The sequence below is a fragment of the Drosophila takahashii genome, chromosome 3R, assembly GCF_030179915.1.
Source record: "Drosophila takahashii strain IR98-3 E-12201 chromosome 3R, DtakHiC1v2, whole genome shotgun sequence".
Lineage (NCBI taxonomy): Eukaryota > Metazoa > Arthropoda > Insecta > Diptera > Drosophilidae > Drosophila > Drosophila takahashii.
Window position 1 is genome coordinate 25,392,653 of NC_091681.1, and position 25,423 is coordinate 25,418,075.

General features: G+C 38.3%; 5 protein-coding genes and 1 long non-coding RNA gene across 9 annotated transcripts in view; 3 read left to right on the forward strand and 3 right to left on the reverse strand.

Annotated features, from left to right (window-relative positions):
• The first annotated feature begins 25 nt into the window (after positions 1–25).
• On the forward strand, positions 26–1,616 carry meigo (Solute carrier family 35 member B1 homolog meigo). Its single transcript, XM_017148294.3, has 3 exons — positions 26–385; positions 439–900; positions 952–1,616. Exons 1-3 carry the CDS (start codon positions 181–183, stop codon positions 1,302–1,304), a joined length of 1,020 nt encoding a protein of 339 aa, XP_017003783.2. The 5' UTR covers positions 26–180; the 3' UTR covers positions 1,305–1,616.
• A 4,415-nt stretch (positions 1,617–6,031) lies between these two features.
• The window catches only part of SNF4Agamma (SNF4/AMP-activated protein kinase gamma subunit), a 67,930-nt gene continuing 48,538 nt past the window's right edge, over positions 6,032–25,423 (forward strand). For 2 of the 4 annotated variants that reach the window (XM_070216741.1, XM_070216742.1), the window contains exons 1-2: positions 9,400–9,566; positions 10,391–10,612. Coding sequence is in view for 1 of the 4 variants with exons in the window: in XM_070216739.1 (XP_070072840.1) it covers positions 7,471–7,615; positions 8,117–8,271 (300 nt within the window). In the remaining 3 variants the exon portion in view is untranslated. Of the gene's footprint in view, positions 6,246–7,433; positions 7,616–8,116; positions 8,272–9,399; positions 9,567–10,390; positions 10,613–25,423 lie in introns of those variants that run through there. The other 2 variants (XM_070216739.1, XM_017148116.3) reach the window with 2 other exon arrangements.
• Positions 12,281–14,057, reverse strand: cDIP (Common Dpr-interacting protein). Its single transcript, XM_017148123.3, has one exon. The coding sequence runs from the start codon at positions 14,017–14,019 to the stop codon at positions 12,352–12,354; it is 1,668 nt and encodes a 555-aa protein (XP_017003612.3). The 5' UTR covers positions 14,020–14,057; the 3' UTR covers positions 12,281–12,351.
• LOC108061774 (carboxypeptidase N subunit 2) lies at positions 17,246–18,843 on the forward strand. Its single transcript, XM_017148125.3, has one exon. The coding sequence runs from the start codon at positions 17,344–17,346 to the stop codon at positions 18,841–18,843; it is 1,500 nt and encodes a 499-aa protein (XP_017003614.3). The 5' UTR covers positions 17,246–17,343.
• Snmp1 (Sensory neuron membrane protein 1) lies at positions 19,103–23,546 on the reverse strand. Its single transcript, XM_017148124.3, has 7 exons — positions 23,320–23,546; positions 21,600–21,757; positions 21,394–21,541; positions 20,597–20,851; positions 20,031–20,537; positions 19,793–19,971; positions 19,103–19,729 (listed from the first exon to the last, which is right to left on the reverse strand). The coding sequence occupies exons 1-7, from the start codon at positions 23,428–23,430 to the stop codon at positions 19,432–19,434; spliced, it is 1,656 nt and encodes a 551-aa protein (XP_017003613.2). The 5' UTR covers positions 23,431–23,546; the 3' UTR covers positions 19,103–19,431.
• On the reverse strand, positions 22,075–22,909 carry LOC138913539 (uncharacterized). Its single transcript, XR_011419310.1, has 2 exons — positions 22,296–22,909; positions 22,075–22,242 (listed from the first exon to the last, which is right to left on the reverse strand). It is a non-coding gene; the product is annotated as an uncharacterized lncRNA (long non-coding RNA).

The window sequence follows — 25,423 nt, forward strand, 5'->3', positions numbered from 1 at the left end:
GCCAGCTGATCCGACAGCACTGACCACGTATTTGATTTGATTATTTGATAGCCATCGCCAAATCACGGCCACCTGCAGCCGCTTGCGGAGAGTGCCAACTGTTTAGACGGTGCATCGAGTCCAAGCCAACCGAACGGAACATCAGAAGCTCCCGAAAACCTCCATCCGCCCGCCATAAATATGCATTTGCCGGAACGCAGCCGCTTTATAATCTACGCGGTGGGCATCTTCGTCTGCTACTTCCTCTACGGAATTGTCCAGGAGAAGTTGACCCGCGGTCGCTACGGCGAAGAGGTCCAGACGGATGGCTCCGTGGGCGAACGCTTCACCTACGCGTTGGCCCTGGTTTGGGTGCAGTGCCTCTGCAACTATGTGTTTGCCAAAGGTAGGGATTATGCGGTTTCCCCATTGAATCTCCACTGATCTTTGATCTTCTAGTGCTGCTGACCATCAAGCCGCAGAAGGAGGACACCACCAATGCGGGCTCCTACGTGGCCTGTTCGCTGACGTATCTGCTGGCCATGGTCTCCACCAATATGGCCATGCGTTGGGTTCCCTATCCCACTGCCGTCGTGGGCAAGTCGGCTAAACCGATTCCGGTCATGATTCTGGGTGTCCTGATTGGTCGCAAGTCCTACAGCTGGACGCGCTATGCCTGCGTGCTGACCATTGTCCTGGGCGTCATCCTGTTCATGTACAAGGAGGGCAAGGTGTCCAGTCTGCCGGCTGAGACGACGCTTCTCGGCGAGGTGCTGCTATTCCTCAGCCTCTCGATGGACGGCCTGACTGGAGCTGTCCAGGAGCGCATCCGAGCGGCCAGTGCGCCCTCGGGTCAGCAGATGATGAGGGCCATGAACTTCTGGAGCACTCTGATGCTGGGCGTGGCCATGGTTTTCACGGGTAAGTTGTATTTCCTTGAGGAAATTCCTTATATTTGATGACCAATTTCAGGTGAGGCCAAGGAGTTCCTGTACTTCACCATCCGGCATCCCGAGGCCTGGACCCATTTGTCGCTGATTGCCGTGTGCGGTGTCCTCGGCCAGTTCTTCATCTTCCTGATGGTGGCCAACTTTGGACCGCTCGCCTGCTCCGTGGTGACCACCACACGAAAGTTCTTCACCGTCCTGTGCTCTGTGCTGCTGTTTGGAAACGTCCTGATTGCCCGCCAGTGGCTGGGAGCTGTTCTCGTGTTCGCCGCCCTCTTTGTGGACATGTTGTATGGCAAGAAGGCACCTGCGGCGCCAGCGAAGAAGCCACCCGTAGAGGGCAAACTGACCGAGGAGAAGAAAAAACTGATTTCGTAGAATTTACTAGATGATTGCGTAGTCTAATGTACATACACACAAGTTTAGAGAAGACAATGCGGCTGCTGCGCCAACGTTTCCCATTTCCTGAAACCGCTAATCGTACAAAGGATTTTAGCTATAGCGAACACAGCATTAGATTCCTGATCTGCAAACCATAAACAGTCGATTTAAGTAACTAAATTATTAATATCCATTAGGAAAGGAACAAATATTGTGCAAAAGTTTACTTCGGACCGAAAGGGTCTCTAAAACATACAGGATCATTCAATCAATGCTACAATTTATAATTAAAACGTGCTCTTTTATTAATTTTTCTATTTACTTTTTTACTTGAATAATTTGTAATTCAAATTGGTGGCGCCCACTTAAGAGTTGCCACCTAGTTAATTTGAGGTCCATGGCTAAGAGCTATGAAACTGCAGTAGTATCGATAGTTCTACTCTAATTGGATGGAGACATCGATAGAACCTCTTTTCCGACTCTGGCAACTCTAGTCTATAACCCGTAGCCGTTCTGATCGGAATTTCGGAAATTTTTTTAAAATGTATAAATCAATTATTCGCCATGGTTATTATACAATAAAATAAAACTATCAGAAACGGGGTGAGAAATAAAAATAAAACCAAACCACGCGAGTTTCAGTGGCAAACATAGAACCCCAGTCGCGTAATTACCGGATATTGCAAAAAGGATATTCCCCGTAGTCGCGGGAAAAGGCAATAAAGTTCGCTACAAAAGGCAAATAAATTACAAAAATTGTTCACTCTTTGAGTGAAACGAGTACTCTGTGATGTGTGATTAAAAAGAATACAAAATTGCTGCTCGTTTGCATAAATCAAATAAAATATTTTCTTATTGGATGAATCGCACTCTGGCTGCTGTTGTTGTTGTTGCTGCTGCCAGCTGTTTGCCTGTGTATTTGTTTTTGCCCTGGTGACGTCCGTGTGTGCGCGCGTGTGTGTGTGTGTGAGTGTCTTTTAGTGCTTTGGCTTAATTTTAGCAACTAAATTCGATCGAAAGTGAGTGGGGGTCGAAGTGACGCGAATAAAAACAAAGAGAGGGGCGACAAAGTAAGTGAAATGTACATATATTTGAGATAATTGCAAAATATAGGCGTTGCAAAACCCAAATCTGCTCACATGTTGAAGAGAGTGAGACAGCAGAACATACACACCCCCAACCGTGCTCTCTCTCACTCCCACATTAGGGGTGGTTATATATGTACCGTTAGCATTTCGCCGGTAACTCATCTGCTTCTTCTTCTTATTCGAAATAACGGTTGAAATAGAAGCCGGCTAAATGCATTATGTAAAATACATTTAACTTTCGCCCTAATTTAATGTCATACCCACTTATCAGCGTGGCGTCAGACGGAATAATTGTGGAAAAGTGATTTATGCTTGCGATTCGCCGTCCCGCTCTTCGGCAGATAGTGAAATGAAGAGCCCCCTTATCGCCCGCACAAGTTCAACAATAAAATAATGACTGTCGGGCAAAACAAAGAAAAGAGCACATGCATAAATAATACAGGCGGGCCACTGGACGCGGCGCAAAATGCACAAATAAACCCACAAATACGCAATTCAGATGCGACTTTCACACTGATAACGTCACAGAAAGAGATGGGGAGTGGGTGTGCGAGCGAGAGGCTTAAAATTAATACTCGCCAATCGGTAAATTTATGGTTTTTGACATGACGATAATCTAGCTTTCAAACATTAGGTGCTTTGTGGTATTATTGGTAAACTTTAGAAATTTTAAATAATGTGGGAACCACACATTTTACTATGTATTTCTTAGTCAAGTGAGGCACCTTATCGTTTATGAATGTTATCTCTTGGTTTTTATTTCAATGAACTACTTTTATAATCGGAGAAGAATTGGCATTCCACAATTATTTTTTTGTAGGGTTCAGGGGTATTATTCTAATTAAAAAAAAATAGTTAAGTTTATAAACTTAAATCCAGTTGCCGACATAAAGTAATCACGTTTCGATTGTTACATGCAACCAAAGAATCACGAAACCCTGGCAGAAAACTTTTAAAGAATAAAATCCAATGTCCTTCGACATTCATTCAGAACTTTTTTACCAACCTGACCCCAAACGAATCCAATCACTCTTACTTTCGCCCCTCAGTCGTCACGGCTCACCTGAGGCCAATAAACGCTTCTGACATTTTCGAAAATAAAAGCAAATTTAGCGGGCAATAAAAAAAGATTCTAAGAGAATCGAGCTTTTGGGCCACTATTTATAAACACCCTTCCCCTTCTGCATTTCATAATTCATTTGTCAAGTTCGTGTGTGCCCAACTGTCTGCCCGACAAACATCACTCAGACAAACCACCCAACCACCCACCACCGCCCACTGCCCATGATGTCATCCTTTGCGGGCCTTCAAGTCACATGTTTGGATTTGGATGTGCGCCCAAAAGAAAATCAAAATAACAAAAATAGAGGAAATTTCCTTTGTACTCGGAAAAAGTTTAGCCATTTCTTTTCTTCAGACGCAAATCGCGTAAAATTCTTCGCCAAGCGAAACGTGAAAATTGTTGGGATATGGCGCTTTTGAAAATAATGATAGATGGCCGATCTAAGTGTAGGTGTTTATGCACAGAAAGAAAAATGTCATCCACACTTTTCATATAACAAAATATTTTAATTCGATTTAATACGTAATGACTAACAATAGAACTCGTGACAAATAAATTTGACATATTTAATGCTGATTTTAGGAGCTCAAAGATTAAGTTGTCACAGATAAAGAGACTTTTGTACAAGTTCAAGACACATTCTGATAATATTTTCGCAGTGTATTGTATATAGTGCCAATACAAAATTTTAAAGTTTATCAAGACTGCTCTTTGCCGATAATGTTTATAATTTCATTAACAGTGTAATAAAGTTTTGTTTACTGTTTGTTTTTAATTTTCACGCTCGTTGAGTTTGAAATAAATTTTATTTGGCATATGGTTGATCAGAGAACAGAGAACATCTCTATTTGCTGGGGCAAAGTGCAACAAAAATTTTAAATAAATAATAATTATAAAAACTCATTAGGTGCCAACATAATAATCTTTTGACTGACAGTTGGTGTTTATTGGTTGAAAATGTGTTTCTTTTGAACTTTAAATAAGAATACTCGCTGAAATTTGAAATATATATTTACCATCATTAGCTGATTTAATAACGTATTTAAGCCCCATAGAATGATTATTGAGATATGAAGATAACTTTTTATAGACTATTAAGAATGGAATACAACTAATCAACAAACTGAACAACTTGAAAAATATGTACGATAACATCTGGAAAATTGTCAAGAGTCTTTTGAGTTGTCAATTAATCGATTGTGTATTGTTAATGACCTTTCATTAACTCATCCATATCCATTGCCTTATCTATTATATTTGTTACGGGCTTCTGTTCTTTAATGATGAATCGCATTCTAATGCAATTCCATGATAGAAGATGATGGAACCCTATTTCATCACAAGGCACAATGTATAGATGACTCACTTGGTGATCCCATTGGGCTTTTGTTTTTCTCGCATCCTTTCGATTCTAAATCCTCCGCCCACAATATTCCATCTGCTTTCAATTAGCAGTCATGCACCACATGTTCCCAACCCCTTCTTTTTGCGGGGGATGCGCTCACGTGTTTGCCAACAGCTGATTCCATCTCTGGTGGCGTATACGCAATTTCTCGTTCGTTCTATGGGTTGAAGGTAAGCCGAAAGTCGCAGCAGCTCTCGGTTTCTCTCGATATATGTTAACACCCATTAACATATGTACATAAATGATATACGATTATTCTATTCTTTAATACATTAATGTCAGGGCTTAAATATTTTGTTATTATAAAACTCTCTATTTTGTTGTTATTAAATTTTTTAAAATGTAGAAAAACACCAATAATTTAGCAATAATATGTAAAAATAGTATCTAATAGTCGGTTACTTTTTTTGGTTCTTTTTTTTCTGTAATTTTATGAATTAAATATATTTTATTTTATCTTTATTAATTTTATTATAATGTAGAAAAAACAATAATTTAGCAATAATATGGAAAAAGAGTACCTAATAGTCGGTTCCTTTTTTGTTTCTTTTTTTTCTGCAATTTTATGAATTAAATATATTGCAGCTCTCTCAATCGCTCTCTTCCTCTCTTTGAGACAATTTTTTGCATCGTTGCTTTTGCCTTTTCCAAAAGTAAATGAACCCATGCAGTTCTCTCTTGAGTTTTCGTCGCCTCTCCCCCGCTCTCTCAGTGCATTTTGGCCACTCGTTTTTGGCTCTTTCTCACTTTGGCTTCGGTTTCGGTTTATTTTGGTGCATTTTGGTTCATTTTGGCCGCATTTCGTTTTCGCTTTCGGGCCCTGTTTGTTGTTGTTTTGCCAATTTCGTTTTTAAAAATAAAACAAACGCGAAATAAATTCCGCAGCAGCTTGTTCTCTCTCTCGCCGCCGCTCTCTTTGTTTTTATTTATCCAAGTGCTCAGTCGAAAAGTGTTTGCTGCGCGTTCTAAATGCTATTTTTTTATTATTGTACTCTTAGTGTTTCGGTGTTAATTTGTCGGGCGTTAAAATTGCCGCAAAAAATCAATAAAATATTATAAAACATTTCGGAGCACGCAGAGCCCCGTGGATATGTCAATATCCCACTGACCATCTGTATATGTGGCGTATGAGCGATATATATAGTATTCGCATGTTTGGTTGTGCGTGTTATGCAAACATTTTTCGGCAAAGCGGCTGAAAATCAAGTGAAAATAATCAAACATAAATATTAGCAAAAAAAACAATATTTATTAAAAAGTTAATCATAACTATTAAATCGTAATGGCTCTACATAAAGTGAAAGTTTGCCTAATTAACCATTTCTAACCAATAACATTAAAGCCGTTCAATTGCCCAAGCAATTGAGATAAAATATAATTAGGTAAATAAACTGCTTTAATCGAATAAATATACATCTTTGTCTTTCGCTTTGTTTACGTAAACAAGAAGAAAAGTCGGGGGAAGAGTGCCAAAGAATCGGAAAATCAAAGAGCATAGACAATAAATTGGGAATTAACAAATTAATTCATTTAAATTCTTTAATGCATTTTTATAAAAAATGAGAGTTTTCTTAGAATAAATAAAAATATATTAAACAAATGTTAAATTTTATTGAGCATGTACATTGTAAAACTTTACATATAAATAAAGGATTTGTTTTATTAATTTTGCGTCATATAAATTTTCAACTTTTTTCATCACTTTGCCTATCTTTGTCGGCAATATAAAATTCCTTTTGAAAGCCAGAAATTAGTCACATAAATGGTCGTTCGCGCAAGTAAACAAATTTTTCTAGAGAAAATCGTCACAGTTTCAATTAAGGAAGCAAAAACAAAGACAGAAGAAATATTAAATGCTTGCCCAGCGTTTTTATTTGCGAGAAGGCAATCAACCGAAAATATCACACATACGCCGCGTTGTCGCGTGGCGCGCAGTCAGCTGTTCAATCCACCCCTCTTTATACATTCATATATGTACACATGAATATACATATATTCCTGCAGTTGAATGACTCGGATGGCACACTTTTAAAGAATTCTTTGCTGCAATTTTTGAGATTTTCAATTATGAATTCCACGGAGAGAGGGAGAGAGAGAGAGGGAGAGTATGGCCACTTTGTATATTATGTAGTCTGCTTAGAGGCGCCAAGAAAGCTAAAATAAACTCGCGTGCAATGAGCTCGTAAAGCCAATTTTTGTACTGCCTCTGACCACTGCACAGTGGAATGAAAGATAATGTTTTTATCCTTAACTTAACCAGTAATAAAAAGATTAACTATAGAATTAGTTTTAAATATCCCATAGTAAATTCCGTGTAGACCAACATGGCGTATAAGTTATGTTTGCATTGAGAATATACTGGGTTAAACATATGAATATGATTTTTATATTTTGGAAGGATTCAGGTTGAAAGCATCTAGTTTATATTGAACTTTTATGGTTTGGGAAAAACCATAAGCCCTTTTACGTATGCAAAAAATTTATACATTTTATTCGAACAAATTGACATTTTATCACAGTGTTCGCTATATTGATTTCGACTAACAACCTATTCTCACACTCCATTGCAGTTCTTGCTGAAGCGGACGGGGAAGCATCAGGCACAGGATGCAGAGCAGTGCTGGCGGAGCGGCAGGGGGTGGCAACTACGAGGACGTGGCAGCCGCCCGTCGAGGCCGCTTTCGCGTCACCTCCTCCACGCCACAGGGTCCGCCCGAAACGACGCTTGGCCGCTTCCGCCTTATGCCCACATGTAAGTGGCTAACTATTTAATGATACCTACTAATCTTAGTTTTGAAAAAACCAAATGATTAAACGATAAAATTGCCTTTAAATATATCAACATAATTTATTACTTTTTTTAGTACTTGAAATTTTACAGACAATTTGAGTGCCATATTTCTTGTTAGTTTCCAAGAATACATAAAAGTCACACAATTTGAATATAATTCGGATTTCATTATAACTTTATTAAACACTTTAATTAAACAATCTTTGTTTATATTTGCATTTCCTTCAAAATTGTTGGGATGCTAATACTTTATTTGAAATGAATTTTTAAGAAGTCTCCCATGAAATTACATTTTATTAGTCTTAAGCAATTTAAAGTCTAATAGTATAAAAAAAGGCTTTAGAATAGTATAATTAGTAAAGTTGAAGACATTTCATATATTTTCGAACTTATTACTTGGTATCATTTAGTCGATTTGAAATGACTTCTGCTAATTGGTGGCTTCTTCTTCTACTATTGCAGCCAATTATGGCGCCATTTCGCCCATCCTTCAAAGGGGTCGATTCGCCGTGATTCCCGAAGAGCCCCAAGCGGGCTCCCCCGCACTGGGAACCCCTCCACCAGGCAGCCGAACAGCACGTTCTCCATCGCCTGAATGGGATTTCGACATCGAGCAGGTGAGTGCCGAAGAAATTTAATTTAAGTGATATTTAATAAACTTGGGAAACCCTTTCTTTATAAAAAAGTCAAATTGATTCGATTAAAAAAATGCCATTGTTTCGAGAGTACTTACATTTCTTTGTTGCGACCTTGGAACTTAAGAAAATTCGGATGGGTCAAAGTGGAGTTCGTGGGTGGTGAGAAATTCAGTGACTCCGATTTAGCCTACTTGGCTTTTTCCGGTGGCGTCATTGTGTGCTCCTGGCCAATGCAATGCGCCATTTTTATTGATTTTCTTGGCTCAGCTGAAGTTGCAAAAGAGTTTGGTTGGGCCTTAAAAGTGTGAACGGCATGCTAAGGCATTATTCACATTATTTATGGGGGGCATAAATTCTACTTTTAGCTAGGAAATTAGAATATATTCTAATATACTTTGCTTGACACAAAATCAGAGTTTATGTTCTATAGAAATGTAAAGAATTTATAAAGACCTAAAGTTAAAGGATTAAGTTATGGTTTGTTATGTTTTTTTCGTATGATGTGGAATTTTATTAGGGTACTTTAGCTAGTTTAATATACTACAGTGATATACATTCTTGGTTGTAGTCAAAGTGGTTAAGTTGTTCAAATTCAAACGCAACCCCATTTGGCGCCCAAACTAGAATGGTGCCAGACAAAAGGTGTTTGCTTCAAGCCTCAGCTCTTATCTGGCAGCCCTGTCGCTTTTGTTAATCAGAGAGACCGCAGAAACAATTCAATGCAATTTCGAAGCGCCTTTGTTATTTTAAAAATGAAAGTTATTGAAAGTACATTGTTGGATTGGAATTTCGTATGATTCCCACCATTCACCACTTTAATTAAAACAAAACAAATTGTTGTTAAATAAAGGCTATTTGAAGTAAAACAAATGTTTTTAAAATAGATTCATATTGTAACGTTTAAATAACAAATAAATTTTTATAAATTGAATCAAATTTAAATCTAACGGTTTCCGCGGCAACCATTAGCGGGGTTAGCAACCACACCTGCGTTGCCACCTTTTCCAATACTCCAACCGAAAGGCACTAACGCGTGGTTTTTATTCGATATCCACCCGATAGGTTTGGACAAATGTCGCCTCCCGGAAGAAAGAGAAGGAACTATCATTCATTTATTGTTTTTTCGGTTTTGTTGTTGCCGTGTCTTCGTTTTTCGCTCAACAATTTTTCGCCTGTGGAAAAAGTCGCGCGATCAGTGTTTGGAATTTCCGTCAGCCGTTTTTAAATCAGTGTACAAAACAAGTTCCCGATAATCAGGATAGCAGATCGCACAAGTGGGTGCTCAGCAATAATATTACTTCTGTGATAAGCTGCGTACACAGCTTTTAATTGTGCGCGAATGGATTGCAATTGCAGCGACAACAGCAACAAAAAACCGAACGATAAAACAATCGATCTTTGTTCTTGCGAGTGCGCAAATTAATTGAGAAACTTCCTTGTTTCATAAAACAGAAAAAAAACCCTAATCACTTTTCCTGTACTTATAAAAAATCAATAATCTGCGATCAGCTGTTACGCATACAAACAAACACATGGCTTTGCCTGCTGGAAAGAGCAGCAAAAACGTTTGGAAATTTTCCACGGACAAATACTTTTATTTGCCCCGATTTGCTGATGATTTTTTTCTCCCGTTGTTTTTTCTTGTAATAATGGAATTGATTCTTAATAAAAATAAATGATCAAATGATTGAGTGACGTAGCCAGCAGAGAACTTCCAATTTCCAATCTCCTCCTCTTCCATTGGAAAGTTGAGTCCAAAGTGGAAGCGCGCGCCTGAATAATTTTCTTTTTTTTCTCTTCTATTTTTATTTTATTGCCCGCACTTTTTTTGTGGTTTTATTAAACATTGATTTGGTTTTTTTGTTGCTGCTGTTTTCGTGTTTGTGATTTATTTGGTGTTGAACAAAATGGCTGATAATTAGCCGAGTGAAATGAGTGTAATCTAATCTGAAAAGTCAACACCTCCACCCTCCAAAGTGTTTGGACATCCAGCGAAAATAGTTATTATAATTTCGCTCTAATCTCGAAAAATATATAATACGCCAGCACAACAAGCAGCTAATTCGTTACGTTTCTTCTTATTTACAATCATTTTTAGCGCAGCTAAATGCCTAATCGCGAAATTGTTTACAAAAGTTTTGTTTTTTACCCGTTCAAGTGAACGTGAATGTGGAATGTGGATGTATAAGTGAATGTGTATGTGTGCGTCCCTGTCCGTGTGAGCGTGTTAAATTAATTTTTTAACCGGAGAATCGACGATTGCAATTCTGCAAATCGAATCAAAAACACATCGAGTTACTGATTAATAAACACACAAAAGGTGGGTGGCAATTTAATTTTTGATATTTGTGAAAACTTGATTTATTTCTGTGCCTTGATATTTCTTTTGTGTTGATATGAGCTCGTGACGTTTTGATTTTCCCCCATTTCTTCGCCTTCGCTTTGTATCTGTGACTAAGTTGAGTGGGTGGGAAATTCCCCCGTTTGGGACACTTTGGGAAAATTCCCAAAAATGCTTGTCTTGATTTGTTGATCTTTTGGGGAATTTGCACTTTGATTTACTATTTTACATGGCCAAGAATGTCAATTTGTGTTTTTAACAGAATGAGGCTTAGTTTAAAAATATTCCTGAAAAAGAAAAATTATTGGTTTGCCTCCATAAAATAAAACAACAAAATCTTACGACAAGAAATATAATACAGTAATTTTACTTGAATTATTTTTTATATATTTAACTATTTTAAAAATCTAGTTCTTTCCTTTTCGAATTTATGTATTTCGATCAAAATAGTTTTTTTTTACCCCAGTCTCAGTCATATAAACCTAATTCTTAAATATTGAGTAACTTAAATATACGTTATCATATCACTATCTTTTCGACATTGACTAATTATGAAGCAAACCCACTTCAAATGAATTCCCAGAAATTTTAAGAGATCACCACGAAAGTTAGGCGGCAGAAAATTGCGAACTTTGATCTGCTGATATACCCACTAGAAATCCCAGATAGTCGCACTCTATGGTAATATTTAATGTTCGCATTTACAGTTGGCCGATCGGCACGAGTTGTGTGCCAATTACCGTTAAACAAAAAATTGCACAGCCAATATACACAAACTTTATTCGATATTCGTGTACGGATGGATATCTGTGTATATTTATTCCTAATCACATGCACACGATACTACGGATCAGCAGTTCACCCAGTGATCGCTGATCGTCGAGTTCCGTGGGATTTGGATTCAGTATATTTTTGTTTCGCCTTCCTTCCAAGTGGCTGCATTGAAACCCAAACTGTTTGTTTATCTTAGCAATTAGTTACCCATAAATTGTGATCGAACGAATCCGAGGAATAAAGCATGAATAATTGAAACTGCTGGCAAAAGAAGAAGAAAATACTGGACTAGCAATTAACTACTAAATTTTACAGTCATTCGATCGAATTTAATATTATTGTTTACTTTTGGGAAATATTTGTTTTGTAATTGACTTTCCGGCCTTTTTCAATTACGCAAGTTTTTCCAAGACCCTCAATCTTGTGTTTTGTGCCCCCAGTTTTCTCGTCGCATTTGTTATTTGTTTGTTTGCCCGAGTTGAATGAACCTCTTTCAATATCTTTCAGCAAGAGAACACAAAGCCCCGACTTTGCTTCGCTCGAAAATCAATATTTTTGTTTAAATATTATTGTAGGTATACGACACAGCGACAAAAAAATATTTACCAGATGTGCTCATGTTGCAAATTGCATTGGTTTTGGGGGTTGGGGATGGGAAAACAAATGAGATTTAGGGCTTGTACGGCAAAAATTAATATTACGTACAAAAAGGAATTTTAAGAGGGGTATAAAAGACGGTTATTGATTTTCATAAAGAAGACAAAGAAATTTTTCAAAATACGCGAATTCTTCAGCCCACAACGAAACCTTATTTCCTTTATTTAAACAGAAACTCAAATGAAAATACAAAGATAAATTTATGTCATTCATTAAACAATTTTTAAATGCAAAGATTACAAAATGTATTGATCACAATTAAAGGACAATAATTAAATTAAAATCAATTAAACAGACAGAGTGACCTGACTCCAAATAGTTTTGTTTAGAACTTCAAAGGCCTGCATTTGCTCATTGAGCTGAGCGAGTTGACTAAAGATCATATCGAACTTGGCCTCAAAGTGCTGAACCACCGATTTGAGTTCCTGCCGCAGTTTTTCCACTTCGCTGGGATCCGAATTGCTTGGCTTTGGCGAGGCTTCCACACTGGCTGAGATTTCCGCGGAGGAGCTAGAGTCCAGTGACTCCTTCTCGGACAGACGATACATGCAGGCGATGCCATGGAAATATTCCCCCGGGAAATTCGGATCGTAGTCATCCACGGTATAGGTAATGCCATTACCTCGGATAAGTACATCCATTACGAGTCGCAGACTGAAGCAGTTCCAATTGTTGCCATGGATATAGAAGTGAGTTAGTTGCGTGAGTGTGGGAAAAGATGAGGGATCGATTTCCGTGAGATTATTGCCGGAAATGTCCAGTTTTCGCAGGTTTTGCATACCCTGCAGAGCCTCCAGTGGCACTTCCACTTGTCCAGTGTTTCGCAGGACCAGCATTTCCAAGTGCGGCGTTTGCCAACCTTCGGGCAATTGACCCAAGTCCGGATTATCCGCCACATCCAAGTGCCGCAGCCTGGGAACCCGGCTCAAGGAGGCCAACTGAACCAGCGAATTGTTGCGCAGCACCAAATGCTCCAGGGCCTCCGAGGCGGGAAAGTACAGCTCCCGCACGCGATTATCGCTCAGATCGACATTCGTCACCGAGCCATACAAATTGACACGGTCCAGCGAACAATTGCGAACGGTCAGATTGGTGGCATTAATATTCAGCAGCAGCACTTTTAGCCCCGGGTTATGCGATAGATCTACATACTGCATCTGGTGATCCCGTCCCTTCGAGCGAAAGGCGTACTCGCCCACCTCCTGCAGTCGATTGTTTTGCATGGCCACCGAAAGGAGTCCCGGATTTTGGGCAAATAGATCGCTTTCAATAATGGTCAGTTGGTTTTCGGCCAGGCCCACGTGCCTCAGGCTTTTCAGTTCCGCGAATATATCCCTTGGTAGATCCTCCAGTTGATTTCCTGTCAAATCCAGATACTGCAACTTTTTCAGATTCTCAAAGGCACCGGCATTTATTTTCCTTAGCCTATTGCGATTCAGGAAGAGGAACTCCAGATTGCCTGCTCCTCTGAAGGTTCTCATGGGCAGCATCTCTATAGCATTGTCACTTAGCAGAAGGATCACCAACTTATCAGCACCGATGGAGAAGTTCTCCCAGTAAACGAATCGGATGCCGCAGCTTCGCATATCCAATTCACTGACCTCCAGGGTGTAGAAAAGTCTCAGGGGAAAGTTGGTAAACGAGCAGTTCTCAAAGATCAGAGATCTGGAGGGTTCTTCATCGCCCACCTCGTAGGTGGTGCCATCCTCGGCGATTCTCACCTCCGTGGGCAGATCAAAAGTGGCCTTCTCATCCTCACTCTCGAAGTTGAAGCCCCTGCAGCTGGTCACCTTGCCCTCCGTTTGGCAATGACCCTCTAGACTGGAAACCAGCACGATTCTCGATGGGCTCTCCTCATCGGCAGGGGTATTCACATCCGCATCCTCATCGGCGACCGCCAACGAGATCAGCAAACAGATCCAGAATCCAAACAGCAAACAATACCGGACGTACATTTGGCGTGCTCCACGATTCACGTTCGACCTGAAACTGATTCCAAACGATGACCGCCAAACGCCTCGCCAGATAAGCCCCTCCTATATAATGCTCAAATAATGATCATCAGTTCTATATAATTTACATTCTATTCATGGTGTTTTGATTTTGCAAAAAAATAAATAAATAATATGGTTCATATATGTATTACGTGTACAGTTCGTTGCGAAACTTTAGGTCGAAACATGGAAGTATTCTATTAAAAAATTAAAAGTTCTGATTCAGAAATCTATTTATTTCTTAAACTTATCATTATTTTAAATACCAGATTTCATTCAAAATATTTCTTGACCAGCTTATTAATTTTAATGAACTTGTATTCCTCAAAAGAAAAATCCAAATTGAAAATGATGTTCTATACTGTCTGTGGAAGCTGAAAAATCGGTCTTATTCAGTTGTCATCATTATTTTGACACATGTTTGTGGTTTCCCATTTATTATTCATTATTTTTCGCCGCTCTGTGAAGTTCCCGCTCCGTTGGCTCCATTCAGAGATCTACTACTAAATTCGAAACAAAACACATTGCACAATATCTCTCTGCTGAACAATTTCAGCCAGTCTACCCATGTTCTCTTATCGTGAAGTGTTTACTTGGCGATTTGCTGAACAAAAGGTGGAAATCTCTTGGCTGCTGATAATGGACATAAGGCCAGACACTTAACCATTCAAAAATACACCTTTATGTAAGGGTATTTTCAATGGCTCATTGGATTTTCCTATCCAGAAAAATAGGCGCGTGGAAAGGTTTCTTAAAATACATTTATTATTACACATCAGCCATTTAAAATTTTGTGGATCGTAAAAGTCTTTTGTATTGCCATGGACTATATTTTTGCTTTAATATACAGTTTTGCTGATTGCTGCCAGCATGACTCATTATTTATCAAATGAAGAATGTTTGGAGGGCATTTGGGGTTCGGTTCGATAAGGGAACTGTGGCACTTCCGTTAACTGTTTCATGCCTCGTTTTATTTTTAAAAACAGCCATTTGGCAGGGGTTCAACAATGATTAGCAAGAATGTATGCCACCTTTTGCGCTTGCCTTTTACACGAAAACACTAATAAATAATATCAACCTAGAACTTTCGCCTGCAAATTGGTGACATGTCAGTGGAAAAATATACAATTTTAAACCAATATATTATCATCGAACAGGCTGGAGAACACGTTCAACCTGCTTTCAGTCGCTCAATTTGTTATTTACAGCTTTGCGAGTGAAAACAAAAAGATTATGACGAGCCGCAAAGACAAGTAAAGCTTTATTAATTTGTATGCAAACAAATTTATTTGCCTGTTGAAATTTATGAAAATTTGTTTCCCATTCGATTTTGTTTGAGTGGGATTTCCTCGGCTTAGGTAAGGTAATTTTATCACTTAAATATAAACCGCAATTGATCTGCCTATTTTCATTGGGGCTAATTATGGTTTTTAAATGGTTTTTAAATTATTCGATACAAGAATTTATTTTTTTCCAGGCCATTTGCTATATCTATTGTTGTTGTATCTCAATTGAAACGGCATGACTTCGTTTAGCGATAAATTTTGTCATCTGTGCGCCCCCTTTGTTCAATTCAATTTGCCGCAATTACTTTGCATACGAGAGTCTCGAGAAAAAGAGTGAGAATTACCATCGTTTTTTGCTGTGCCTCCAGCAGACTTTGTCCCCGCCGTCTGTACTTTATTCAAATCAAATTTCCCCCAATAGTTTAGCAGGGTAAACAAATGCGATATACGACTGACTGGCTATATAAATGAACATATAGCGGGCAATCGGTCACGCCGCAAATACACGTAAAAATGTGGGTGATTCTATATGGCGCCTTCGGTTTATGGCACTTGATTTATTTCATTAGGTTTATTGGTCATTCGAGCGCTAAATGTTTAAGATATTCAAAGGTTGTTTTACTTTTACCTATTTGACTGCACTGATGACGAAATTGGATGATATAACCGCCGGAAAATAAGTCAGTTGTCATTAAGGCAGGGCACTTTATTGCCAAGTGCTTCTGAAAATTTGTTCAAGGCGGAAATGCTTTCAAAAGTTGTAGAATAATATTTTAATATTCACAAGCAACAATAATATTTGCTATTCAAGCCGAAAAAAACAAGTTTGTATGATACGTAATCTGATTTTATGATCTAATTTATAACTAAATTAAATTGTATAACAAATGCGGGCTAATATAATACATTACACACTTTCATGATAAGGAATTAAATCAAATTAAGATTGCAACTTAAGATAGTTAAAGATAACACATATAAAAAGCTTATATTTAATGGAAAACATTTTTGTTTTATAAAAATGCCAATCGTTAACAGATCTAGAGTCTAGACCATCGTCCATAAAAAAGATGACAATCAAAAGCAACTACTTGTAGGCAGTTCTCATGGTTATCAGATACCGGCCAGACCCAATGTAGCCCGACTTGGCATACTTTTGGATTGATATCAGCTGACACAACTGTTGCCCATAGACCATAAACCATATCACTATATAGCTATATAGCATGGCGATCCGCTCAGAGAACTTCGTTCTGAAGTGGAGAATCGAGAGAACGTGCTTATCGCTCGGTTATTATGCCAAATGTCTGAAATTATTTCCCAACGGAGCGAAGGAAACAAAAATAAAAGCAAAATAAAACCCCACTGCTAATATTCATTGAGAGGAATAATAAAATTTTATTAGCCCAAAATCGAACCGGGTTGCGGATCGTTTTGAAGCAAAAAAAAAAAAAAATAAAAACGAATGCAAACAAAACAAGAGAGAACGCTATAGTCGGGTTGTTGTCCCGACTATCTAATACCCGTCACTCAGCTAAAGGGAGTGCGAACGCTGAGTCGGGTTGGTGTCCCGACTAATAATCGTAACTCAGCTAAAGGGAGTGCGAGGGAGATAGATATATAATTTTTGATTGCGTATAACTTTTTAATGAATGGTCTGATTTGAAAAATGTCTTCTACATTTCGATAGGTATAAATATACACAACAAAATTGCATTTATACTTCTCGGAAATCTTTAAAGATGTGGGCGCAGGACCCATTTTAAAATCGTTAGTGGGCGATTGTGGGCGTTAGAGGGGGCGTGGCGCTCGGCTAAAATAAACTTGCGCTGCGTAGGAAGCCAAAGAATATGTGTGGGAAATCTCAACCTTCTAGCTTTTGTAGTTTCTGAGATCTCAGCGTTCATACAGACGGACAGACGGACAGACGGACAGACGGACAGACGGACATGGCTAGATCGACTCGGCTAGTGACCCTGATCAAGAATATATATACTTTATGGGGTCGGAAACGCTTCCTTCTAGCTGTTACATACTTTTGCACGAATCTAGTATACCCTTTTACTCTACGAGTAACGGGTATAACAAACAAACACTTAAAGACCTGTTCGACTCGTGGGTAGGGTTGTTTTTGAAGGTTGTGTTCTGGTTTCGTATTAAAATGCCCCTCCAAGCCAGTTATAAGCTCAGTCGGTCTTCTTCTGCCAAGATGCTGATGCTAAACTATCTGAACTATATTTTGAACGCACTGATCATCGGTCTGTCGATTTGTGAGTCACAAGAACGCGAGGAAGTTGCAGTTGAGAGTCTGGATTGCCGGGAAAATACTTGCACAAAGTTGGACTATCCTAATATCTCAGAGGTTGCCTACTTCACAGAAGAGGTGACTAAAAGTCTAAGGAACTACGAATCTCTCATTCTTCACAGTTCGAATGTGTTTAATTTGCCTAAAAGAATCTTTGTGCATCTTCATCAACTTGTGGAATTAGATGTTTTGGAGTGTGAGCTTCATCAAATCGAAAGAGAGTGCTTTGAGGGGGCCGAAAACTTGAAAAGACTTAATTTCGGAGGAAATAGCCTACGAATTTTGGATAGCAGCACCTTCGAATTGGCCACACAATTGGAGGAGCTTAATTTGTCCGATAATCAACTGGAGGATCTTCCTAGCACAATATTCCTGCCCCTTAAGAAGCTGCAGAAAATTAACTTATCCAACAATCAGTTAAAGATTATTTCTCAGTACACCTTCTCACAATTGGGATCTCTAAAATCCATAAATCTGGATAGCAATCAACTAAGGGAACTGCCTGGAGATCTTTTCAGAGATCAGCAGAAGCATTTGACAACATTCTCAGCCAGAAGTAATGAACTAGAGCGGATTTCTTCCAACATATTTTCAGAAATAGAGCAACTGTTACTATCGTTTAATCCTCAACTTAAAAATCTCCACTTAACAGCCAGTATCGATGAGCTGCAGGCCACCAACTGTGGTCTTGAAACAGTCAAATTGGATGGTCGAGTGATTGCTGTCCAACTGGAGGATAACTTAAATCTAAAAGAGTTGAAAATATCCCAACCAGAAGATCTAGAGCAACTCTATGTGGCCAATACCAACCTGTCCCGACTTGACTTTCTTTCCAAGGCCTCTAAATTAGTAGATCTGGATGTCACTGGCATTGAAAATCTGTTAGATTTACCTCGAATCTCCTCTGCCAAGGGATTAGAACGATTGAGCTTTACCTACGACAACATGACCTCGGTTCACATGGACATGTTGCCTCAACTAAAGGATCTCAATTACTTGGAGATAAGCCACGATAAAGTTAGGGAGATATATATAAAGGATTTGGATGAGGATTTCTTTGTCGAAGAAGCAGAACTTAATTGTGGACAATTAGCGGATCTTTTAGAGTTCGTTGAACTGCCAAAGGACACAACTATTTTGGAGGATCGCATAGTTGGAGATCCTCGAAGGCCACTGAGATGTGGAGCAACATAGAAATTAAGATCTTGAAAGAAATTTTGTTTTTATAAGTTAAATAAATTTTATAAAAGAAACAAAGAAATAAGAAAATTGTTGTTCCCTTTTCAACTGTAAGTAGGTCTCTTCCTTGCAGTAAATTCACACTTCCATTTCATATTTTCTTAAATTTTCTTGAAAAGAGTAAGAGTAAATACTGCTGAATGTTTACAAATCATTTATAACCAACGCAACATTTCCTGTTTAACTTTGCCGCCTGTCTCCGCAATTGTTTTCGATTTGCAAATACTGCAAGCATTGTTAAAAAACAATTTGTCAATTCACAGACTCATGCGATCGCTGATCTCGAACTTCGATTGCTGGTCTTGCGTTTTTCGCTGCGAGACTTGAACGATTTCACTGATCTCTGATCACTGATTGGTGTCAGTAGAGCGCACAGATCTTGTCATCTGCGATCAACGATCGTCATCATCATCGATTAGCGACCAGTTTCCCAGACGAATGTGCCTATATCTGTCTGAATTTATTAGCTCACATTGGACTACACACAGGTGCATTGGACTACGACTATGGTGAAGAGATCGCTGGAATCGCCAGAAGTAGCGGTTAGTAGCGCTCCCGGTGCTCCCGGTGTTCCATCTTGAGATTGATGGGAGGTTGAGGATTGGTGCCTGGAATCAGCGTATTTGCCCCTGGAACTGGTTGCAAAGTGCTTGGCTTAGCTGGTGGCGGCAGCTTTGGCTCTTTGGTGCTGGTCAGATCCTCCACCTTGTTGTTTTCCTTCATAATGCTGGTTATGTCCAAACTATCGGATTTGTGGTAGAAAAGGTAGGCGGAAAACATCAGGCCCACCAAGGAGAAGGTGATTAAGGACCAACGCAGGACTGAGTTGATTTTCAGGCCCCTGGAAAAATATTAAAGAAAGTAAAAATAATATAGGGATAATAAATAGTCGAGAAAAACTCACAAAAACAATGTGTACTTGACCAAATTGGTATAGGTCTTGTTGAGATGCACACCCTCCTCCACCCAAAATAGGGGCAATATAACCTTGGGCAGATTCTTCATGGGCTCAATGCCCTCCACTGGCTCCATGTCCAGATTAAACTGCAGCCGCTTGGCAGCCTGAAAAGGAGTTCCTGACATCTGAAAATAAATAAGATAATAATTAAAGTATTTCCAAAAAAAGGAGCGATTTTCCTTACAAGTTCAAAGTCTATGTAGACTGCATGATCCTTTTCGTTGGGATTGAGACCATCCACATCGGCGATTAGCTTTGGATCGGCCAGATAAAAATGAGGCATGGATGCCATTAGAGGACCACCAACACAGGCCGCCAAGTTCATGGTTCCCTTCGGAGGACACGTGTCCAGATCCTCGGGATCTTCGCAGAAACAGTGGAGCCTCTCATCCGCCCTTATATCTCCCAAATCCAGGGTATATCTCATCGATGGCATTCCGTGATACGATGACTTGTGTTGATAATAAGCTCCCAGGGATCGACACAAGTCAGGGGTAAAGGCCCACAAGCCATCTTCTTTCTTAAGACCCGGAGCAAAAACTGTCGAGTCAGTGCCCACAAAGTTATTGCACTCGCCATCCGGCCAAATCGATTGCTCCGGCTCGTCATCGAATTTAACCACCTTTCCCAGCTTTTTGTTATTCTTCACTCCACGACACACCGTAAATCTTCCAGCATCCGAGTGGTTGGCCTGTAATTTAATAGTATTATTAAGAATATTTAAACCTCAAATGATTGGACGAAACTCACCTGACCCATGAAGGAAAATAGGAAATGCGTTTGATTCACTTGCTTGGCCTGTTTCACTTCTCCCGTGTAGAAAACGGTGCACAGAGCCTTTGCCGCAAATTCATCCGAAGAGCAGTCCACATTGATGCCTCGGAAAAATAAATCCATAAACTTGGCCTTTATAAAGGCTTTGGCATCCGGAAATACTATGCTTAGACCCTTGGAAACCAGCTCCATCATGGCAGCCTTTTCCCTTTGAACCGAGATGCCGCCAGGCTGTGAAATTAGTAGAAAGATATAATTATCGCATCCAATAAATCTTCAAATAATTGCAATTTTAATTTGGGAAACACACAAAAGACGCTACACACTTGGCAGTCTATTTTGTTCACATTTAATGGGTTAATTTTGTGGCTGCTATTTTGGGTCTGGGAATGCGTTTTGCATAATTCACATGGGCAACAATGGGCCACGTGGTCATTAGCTGGCGCCTTAAATGCATTTTCCAATGACTCTGACCATGCGCTGACAGAATCTCTAATGGTTGCTATAAAAATTCTAATGCAACCTACAGTTTAAAAAAAAATTCACAAAAAATAAAACGAAAATCTAGAAGTGTTCAAATGAGAATATTACATTTAAAAGTCTAAAACTGCAGTACAATTTCACAGAAATATGTTTTAAATATTTTAAAGGCAATTATAAGAACGTAGGTAGTATTTAAATATTTTATATCTCTTTAAACAAAATTTATTTTTATAATTAGGGTACTGTATTTAAGCTTTGTTAGAATTTTCTTCTATCTATCTGTATCTTACCTGCATTATGGGATGCGGAAGAATGATCTCTTCCTCGCCCGTCAATGGAAGCGAATCCTTTGCATTAAATATAAAAGTATTCCGCATGTTAAAGCTAACGGTGTCCTCTACGACATCATCCTCCAAGTCATACTTGTCCTTCCACTCACTCAATAAAAAAAAAAATTATTAAAAATCATCTGTTTAAAACTGGTATAGAAACCCACTCGAATACAAAGGGACCCACTTCCTGTAAACGTGGCTTAGCTCCTTCGGAGACCTCATCGGGATTGGTGACGTTGAAAACGTAGATGTAGAAGTGCAGGGGGAATGGAGTGTTGGACCACAGTTCTCGAACATCCGATCCCGGCTTAAGGGTTACTTGCTAGCGAGAGTAACAGTTCCCATTAGAAATCGAACACAGAGATTACCTTCACCCAAAAAAAAACTCGACTGAAATCGCCCTTGGTTTTAGAAAATCGCCTATGAATTTGCTTTACTGGCGATTTTGTCTATATTAAAGAAAGTAGGTTTTTAAAATCAAAGACGTTTTTTCTAAAAATCAAAAAAAAATAGACTGCAATTTAGAAATATTTTGCTAGAAAGTAAAAAATTATTTCTTAGAATTTAGAAATAAAGGTTTTCTAAAAAATAGAAATACGGTTTTTTTTAAATATAGACAAATATTTTTTAAATAAAAAAAAAAAATTTCTCAAATTCAGAAAATACAAAAATCTATTTTCGGGCTTCGGAATTATACCCGGTTGTTTCTGTGACGCCACGGCCTTTGTGTTGTTTTTTTTTTCGTTCTTGTTTGTCACCTTATTTTAATTTCCTTTAATTGAGCACATGGGTGGTTTCAAATTGGAACTGAAATGAGTGTACAAATTACAAATTATAAATATAAAAACCCAATAACTTACTATTTTGAGAAAAACATCTTGGTCGCCGCACGCGGGATTCGAACCGCTAACCGCTCGCGCCTCACAGTTTGCAGTCAAGCACTCTACTAGCTACGCCACGGAAGCATCACGTGAGGCGCTGTACAAAGTCTATTCACATTTTGTTCTCCTATTTTTACTCAAATTGATCTGGCTTTCTTCTGGTTATTCCTTTTAGTTTATCATTTAATTTTACTTTTAAATATTTATTGATTAATATTAATATTTATATATTTATTATTTATTATGGTTCAATAGTAACAGTAATTGAATGTTTCAAATTTGAAAAACTTAAACAAAATGCAATACATTTTTTTTATTAATATGTAACTATTAGTGTTAAAAAAAAAAACAAAAAGACACCACGAGTTTTTCGTCTCGACGTGGGTTTGAACTCACTCTTGCAGCCGCAAGCTTGAATAACATATGCATGCACGCACGCGTTAGACCCCTAGGCTACCAATCCCGGAAATTTTCTTCGATTAATAGCGATTTTTTCTTAGGCTAAAAAAAACTTTTCTAAAAAGTCTATAAGAAAGGAAATCGATCAAATACGGTTAAATTTTTTATTTTCTAGAAAAATATTTCTTAATATCACACATTTTTTTTCAAAATGTTAGAAAAATCTTCAAAAAATTTTTCTGTTATTAGAAAAACAATATTTCTATTATGTAGAAATATTTATAATTTTAATGGCATTTTTTTTTTAGTTTTAGAAAAGTTCAGTCTTTTTTTTTCTAAAATCAATGGCGATTTTAACCCTCAAAAAAAGAAAGGATGATTAGAAAAATAAACCTTATAATTTAGAAAAAAATGGATTTTTCTGTATTTCAGAAAATATTTTCTAAAAAAACTCGTTCAATTCAGAATTTTTTTGAAGATTAGAAAATTTTTCTGAAGATTAGAAAATTTTTCCTCTTTTTAGAATATTTTTTTGAAGCACAGAAAAATTTTTTTTTTCTATATTTAAGAAAAAATAATTTTTTGAGTGTTCTCTCTAGCGAACCTTTGATATCATTAACTTGAGAATTTTGGGGAATATTACCCAGCCATAGATAATGGCAAACACGAACATGGCTCCCGAGCCCATCAAGAGCTTAACCCGAGGTACTTGCATCTCTGGGCTTTACTTCTTTTCCTTATTTTATTATAAATCCTATCCTATTTAATTCGATTGCCTCCTTTGAGCTCTGAAGACCTGAGGCTTCCGCAGTCGCGACGCAACTGAATTGTCTCGACTTTGGAGTGCGGATTCCCTCCCAATTCGATAGGGGAAACGTGCGAATATTATTCGCTCACTTGGGGTAGCTTTTGCGGTTGGGGAGGCGGCCGTTCGGATGGCAAAACAATCAGATAACACGGCATTACTTATAAAATCAATAATTGCATGTATTTGAGTATTATAAATTGCTTCTCTACTCCACGCTCTACGCAGATTCGGCCATAGCCGGACACACGAATGCGGTTTGACTGGCTTTTGTTCTGGATCCCCTGATTGTCACTTGGTCACTTGATCATGCAGCTAGCAATCTGACTTAATGGCTCATATAGCCCATAAACGCAAGCCAGTTGAACGATCTTAGCGGCTATAATTGCTCTATAAACGATAATGCCTGTGGTGTATCTCTGTTTCAATAATATCCAGTTTAGAATACAAATTAATTATTATTAAAAAGATTTTTTAAGTTAACTGTTCTTTTATAAAAAAAAGACTAAAAAAAGATTTTTGATCTTTTTCAAAAATTTCCATAATTAGGTTTGGCAATTTCGCCAATAAAGAAACCGAATTATACTATTCTTTATTAAATAACTATCTGTATAACCCACTCTCACCTACTTAAACGTTATGCACTTGGACTTGGAAAACTTATTTATGTACTTCTGTAATTGAAATTTCCAAATGACTTCTGCGACACCTGGACTATATTCCATTATTACCTCTTGCGGCATTTCCTTGGATATCCCTTCCTTTTTTCCGTAATTGTGGTAATTACTTTGCCAATTTCACGGGGAACCAATGCAAGTGTTGATGGCTAATAAGGGGAAGGCTAATGGGACTTCCAAAAGTTTGTAAGAAGTACTACTGAAAAAGGTTAAAAATTGTGGGAAAAAATTAAGCGAAGACATCTGTTGTTTATTTGTTCTATTTTAAAGTATTTAAGATTTATTGCAATCTGTAAAAAAAATCCTTAACTTTTATTTAAAAAATCTTCTTTGATCTTTAGATTTAAAGTAGGCTTTAAAGTTTTATCTCTACATTAAATTTGATTTTAACGGGCCTTAGTCTGTGAAATTTCCCTACCCACTTTACCCACATTTTCTTGGCAACGTAAAGTGATCTTCAACTAGCCCATAGATCATATTAAGTTAGATGCTCTGCCACCTTGACCGGCTCGGCTCCGCCTGGCTACGTCCCTTCAGTCTGCCGTTTGTTGACATAAACAGAAATCGAAACTGAAACCGAGTGCAAAACATAATGAATAACAATGGCAAAAAGAGCACAGAAAACAATAAAAAACAGAGAAAACAACTTAAACAATGGCAAAAAACCAAACACGTGACACTGACGTCGACTCGAGAAACATACAGAAAGACAGACAGGGCCTCTCCAAAAGTGACACAGAAAAACGAGTCGAGTCGAGACGAGAGTGGAAAACGCAAATTGAATTGCGCTTGACAACAGCAGCCGATCGGAAAATGTTCAGATAATAACGCCCCAGGTCTCTTCGGCTTTCTGCTGAGCAAATGGAAATGCGAATTGAAAATGAAATGCCAGCGCAGCCAACAATTTGATTACCGTCGAGCTCGAGGCATTGAGTAACCGGGCGAAAGAGGAAATTCTCAATTTCGATCGCAGCCAATTATTGCGGCTACGAAACGTTTAAAAACTCCGGGGCTTAAGATTGGAATTTACTTGGTCTGCGGATTGCGTTGCTCGCATTTTTTGATCTACTTCTGGGGTTTCATATTTTTAAAAGCGTCATTTATTGGTGATATTGCTCTAAAAGAATGGTTTTTGAATTATGAAATAAAGTTATTTAAAATGATGAAATAATTACAGAGATACCACAAATAGTAAAAGATTTTTTTTATTTTTACCTTACTCCTTT

Excerpts from the sequence above, each read along its gene's own strand:
- meigo (XM_017148294.3), top strand. The coding sequence starts at position 181 with ATGCATTTGCCGGAACGCAGCCGCTTTATAATCTACGCGGTGGGCATC. Across the intron at positions 386-438 it reads CAACTATGTGTTTGCCAAAG|TGCTGCTGACCATCAAGCCG; the intron begins GTAGGGATTATG and ends TTGATCTTCTAG. Across the intron at positions 901-951 it reads CGTGGCCATGGTTTTCACGG|GTGAGGCCAAGGAGTTCCTG; the intron begins GTAAGTTGTATT and ends GACCAATTTCAG.
- cDIP (XM_017148123.3), bottom strand. The coding sequence starts at position 14,019 with ATGTACGTCCGGTATTGTTTGCTGTTTGGATTCTGGATCTGTTTGCTG.
- LOC108061774 (XM_017148125.3), top strand. The coding sequence starts at position 17,344 with ATGGGGTCGGAAACGCTTCCTTCTAGCTGTTACATACTTTTGCACGAA.
- Snmp1 (XM_017148124.3), bottom strand. The coding sequence starts at position 23,430 with ATGCAAGTACCTCGGGTTAAGCTCTTGATGGGCTCGGGAGCCATGTTC. Across the intron at positions 19,972-20,030 it reads TCTACATAGACTTTGAACTT|ATGTCAGGAACTCCTTTTCA; the intron begins GTAAGGAAAATC and ends ATTTATTTTCAG. Across the intron at positions 19,730-19,792 it reads GTCAAGTACACATTGTTTTT|GGGCCTGAAAATCAACTCAG; the intron begins GTGAGTTTTTCT and ends ATATTTTTCCAG.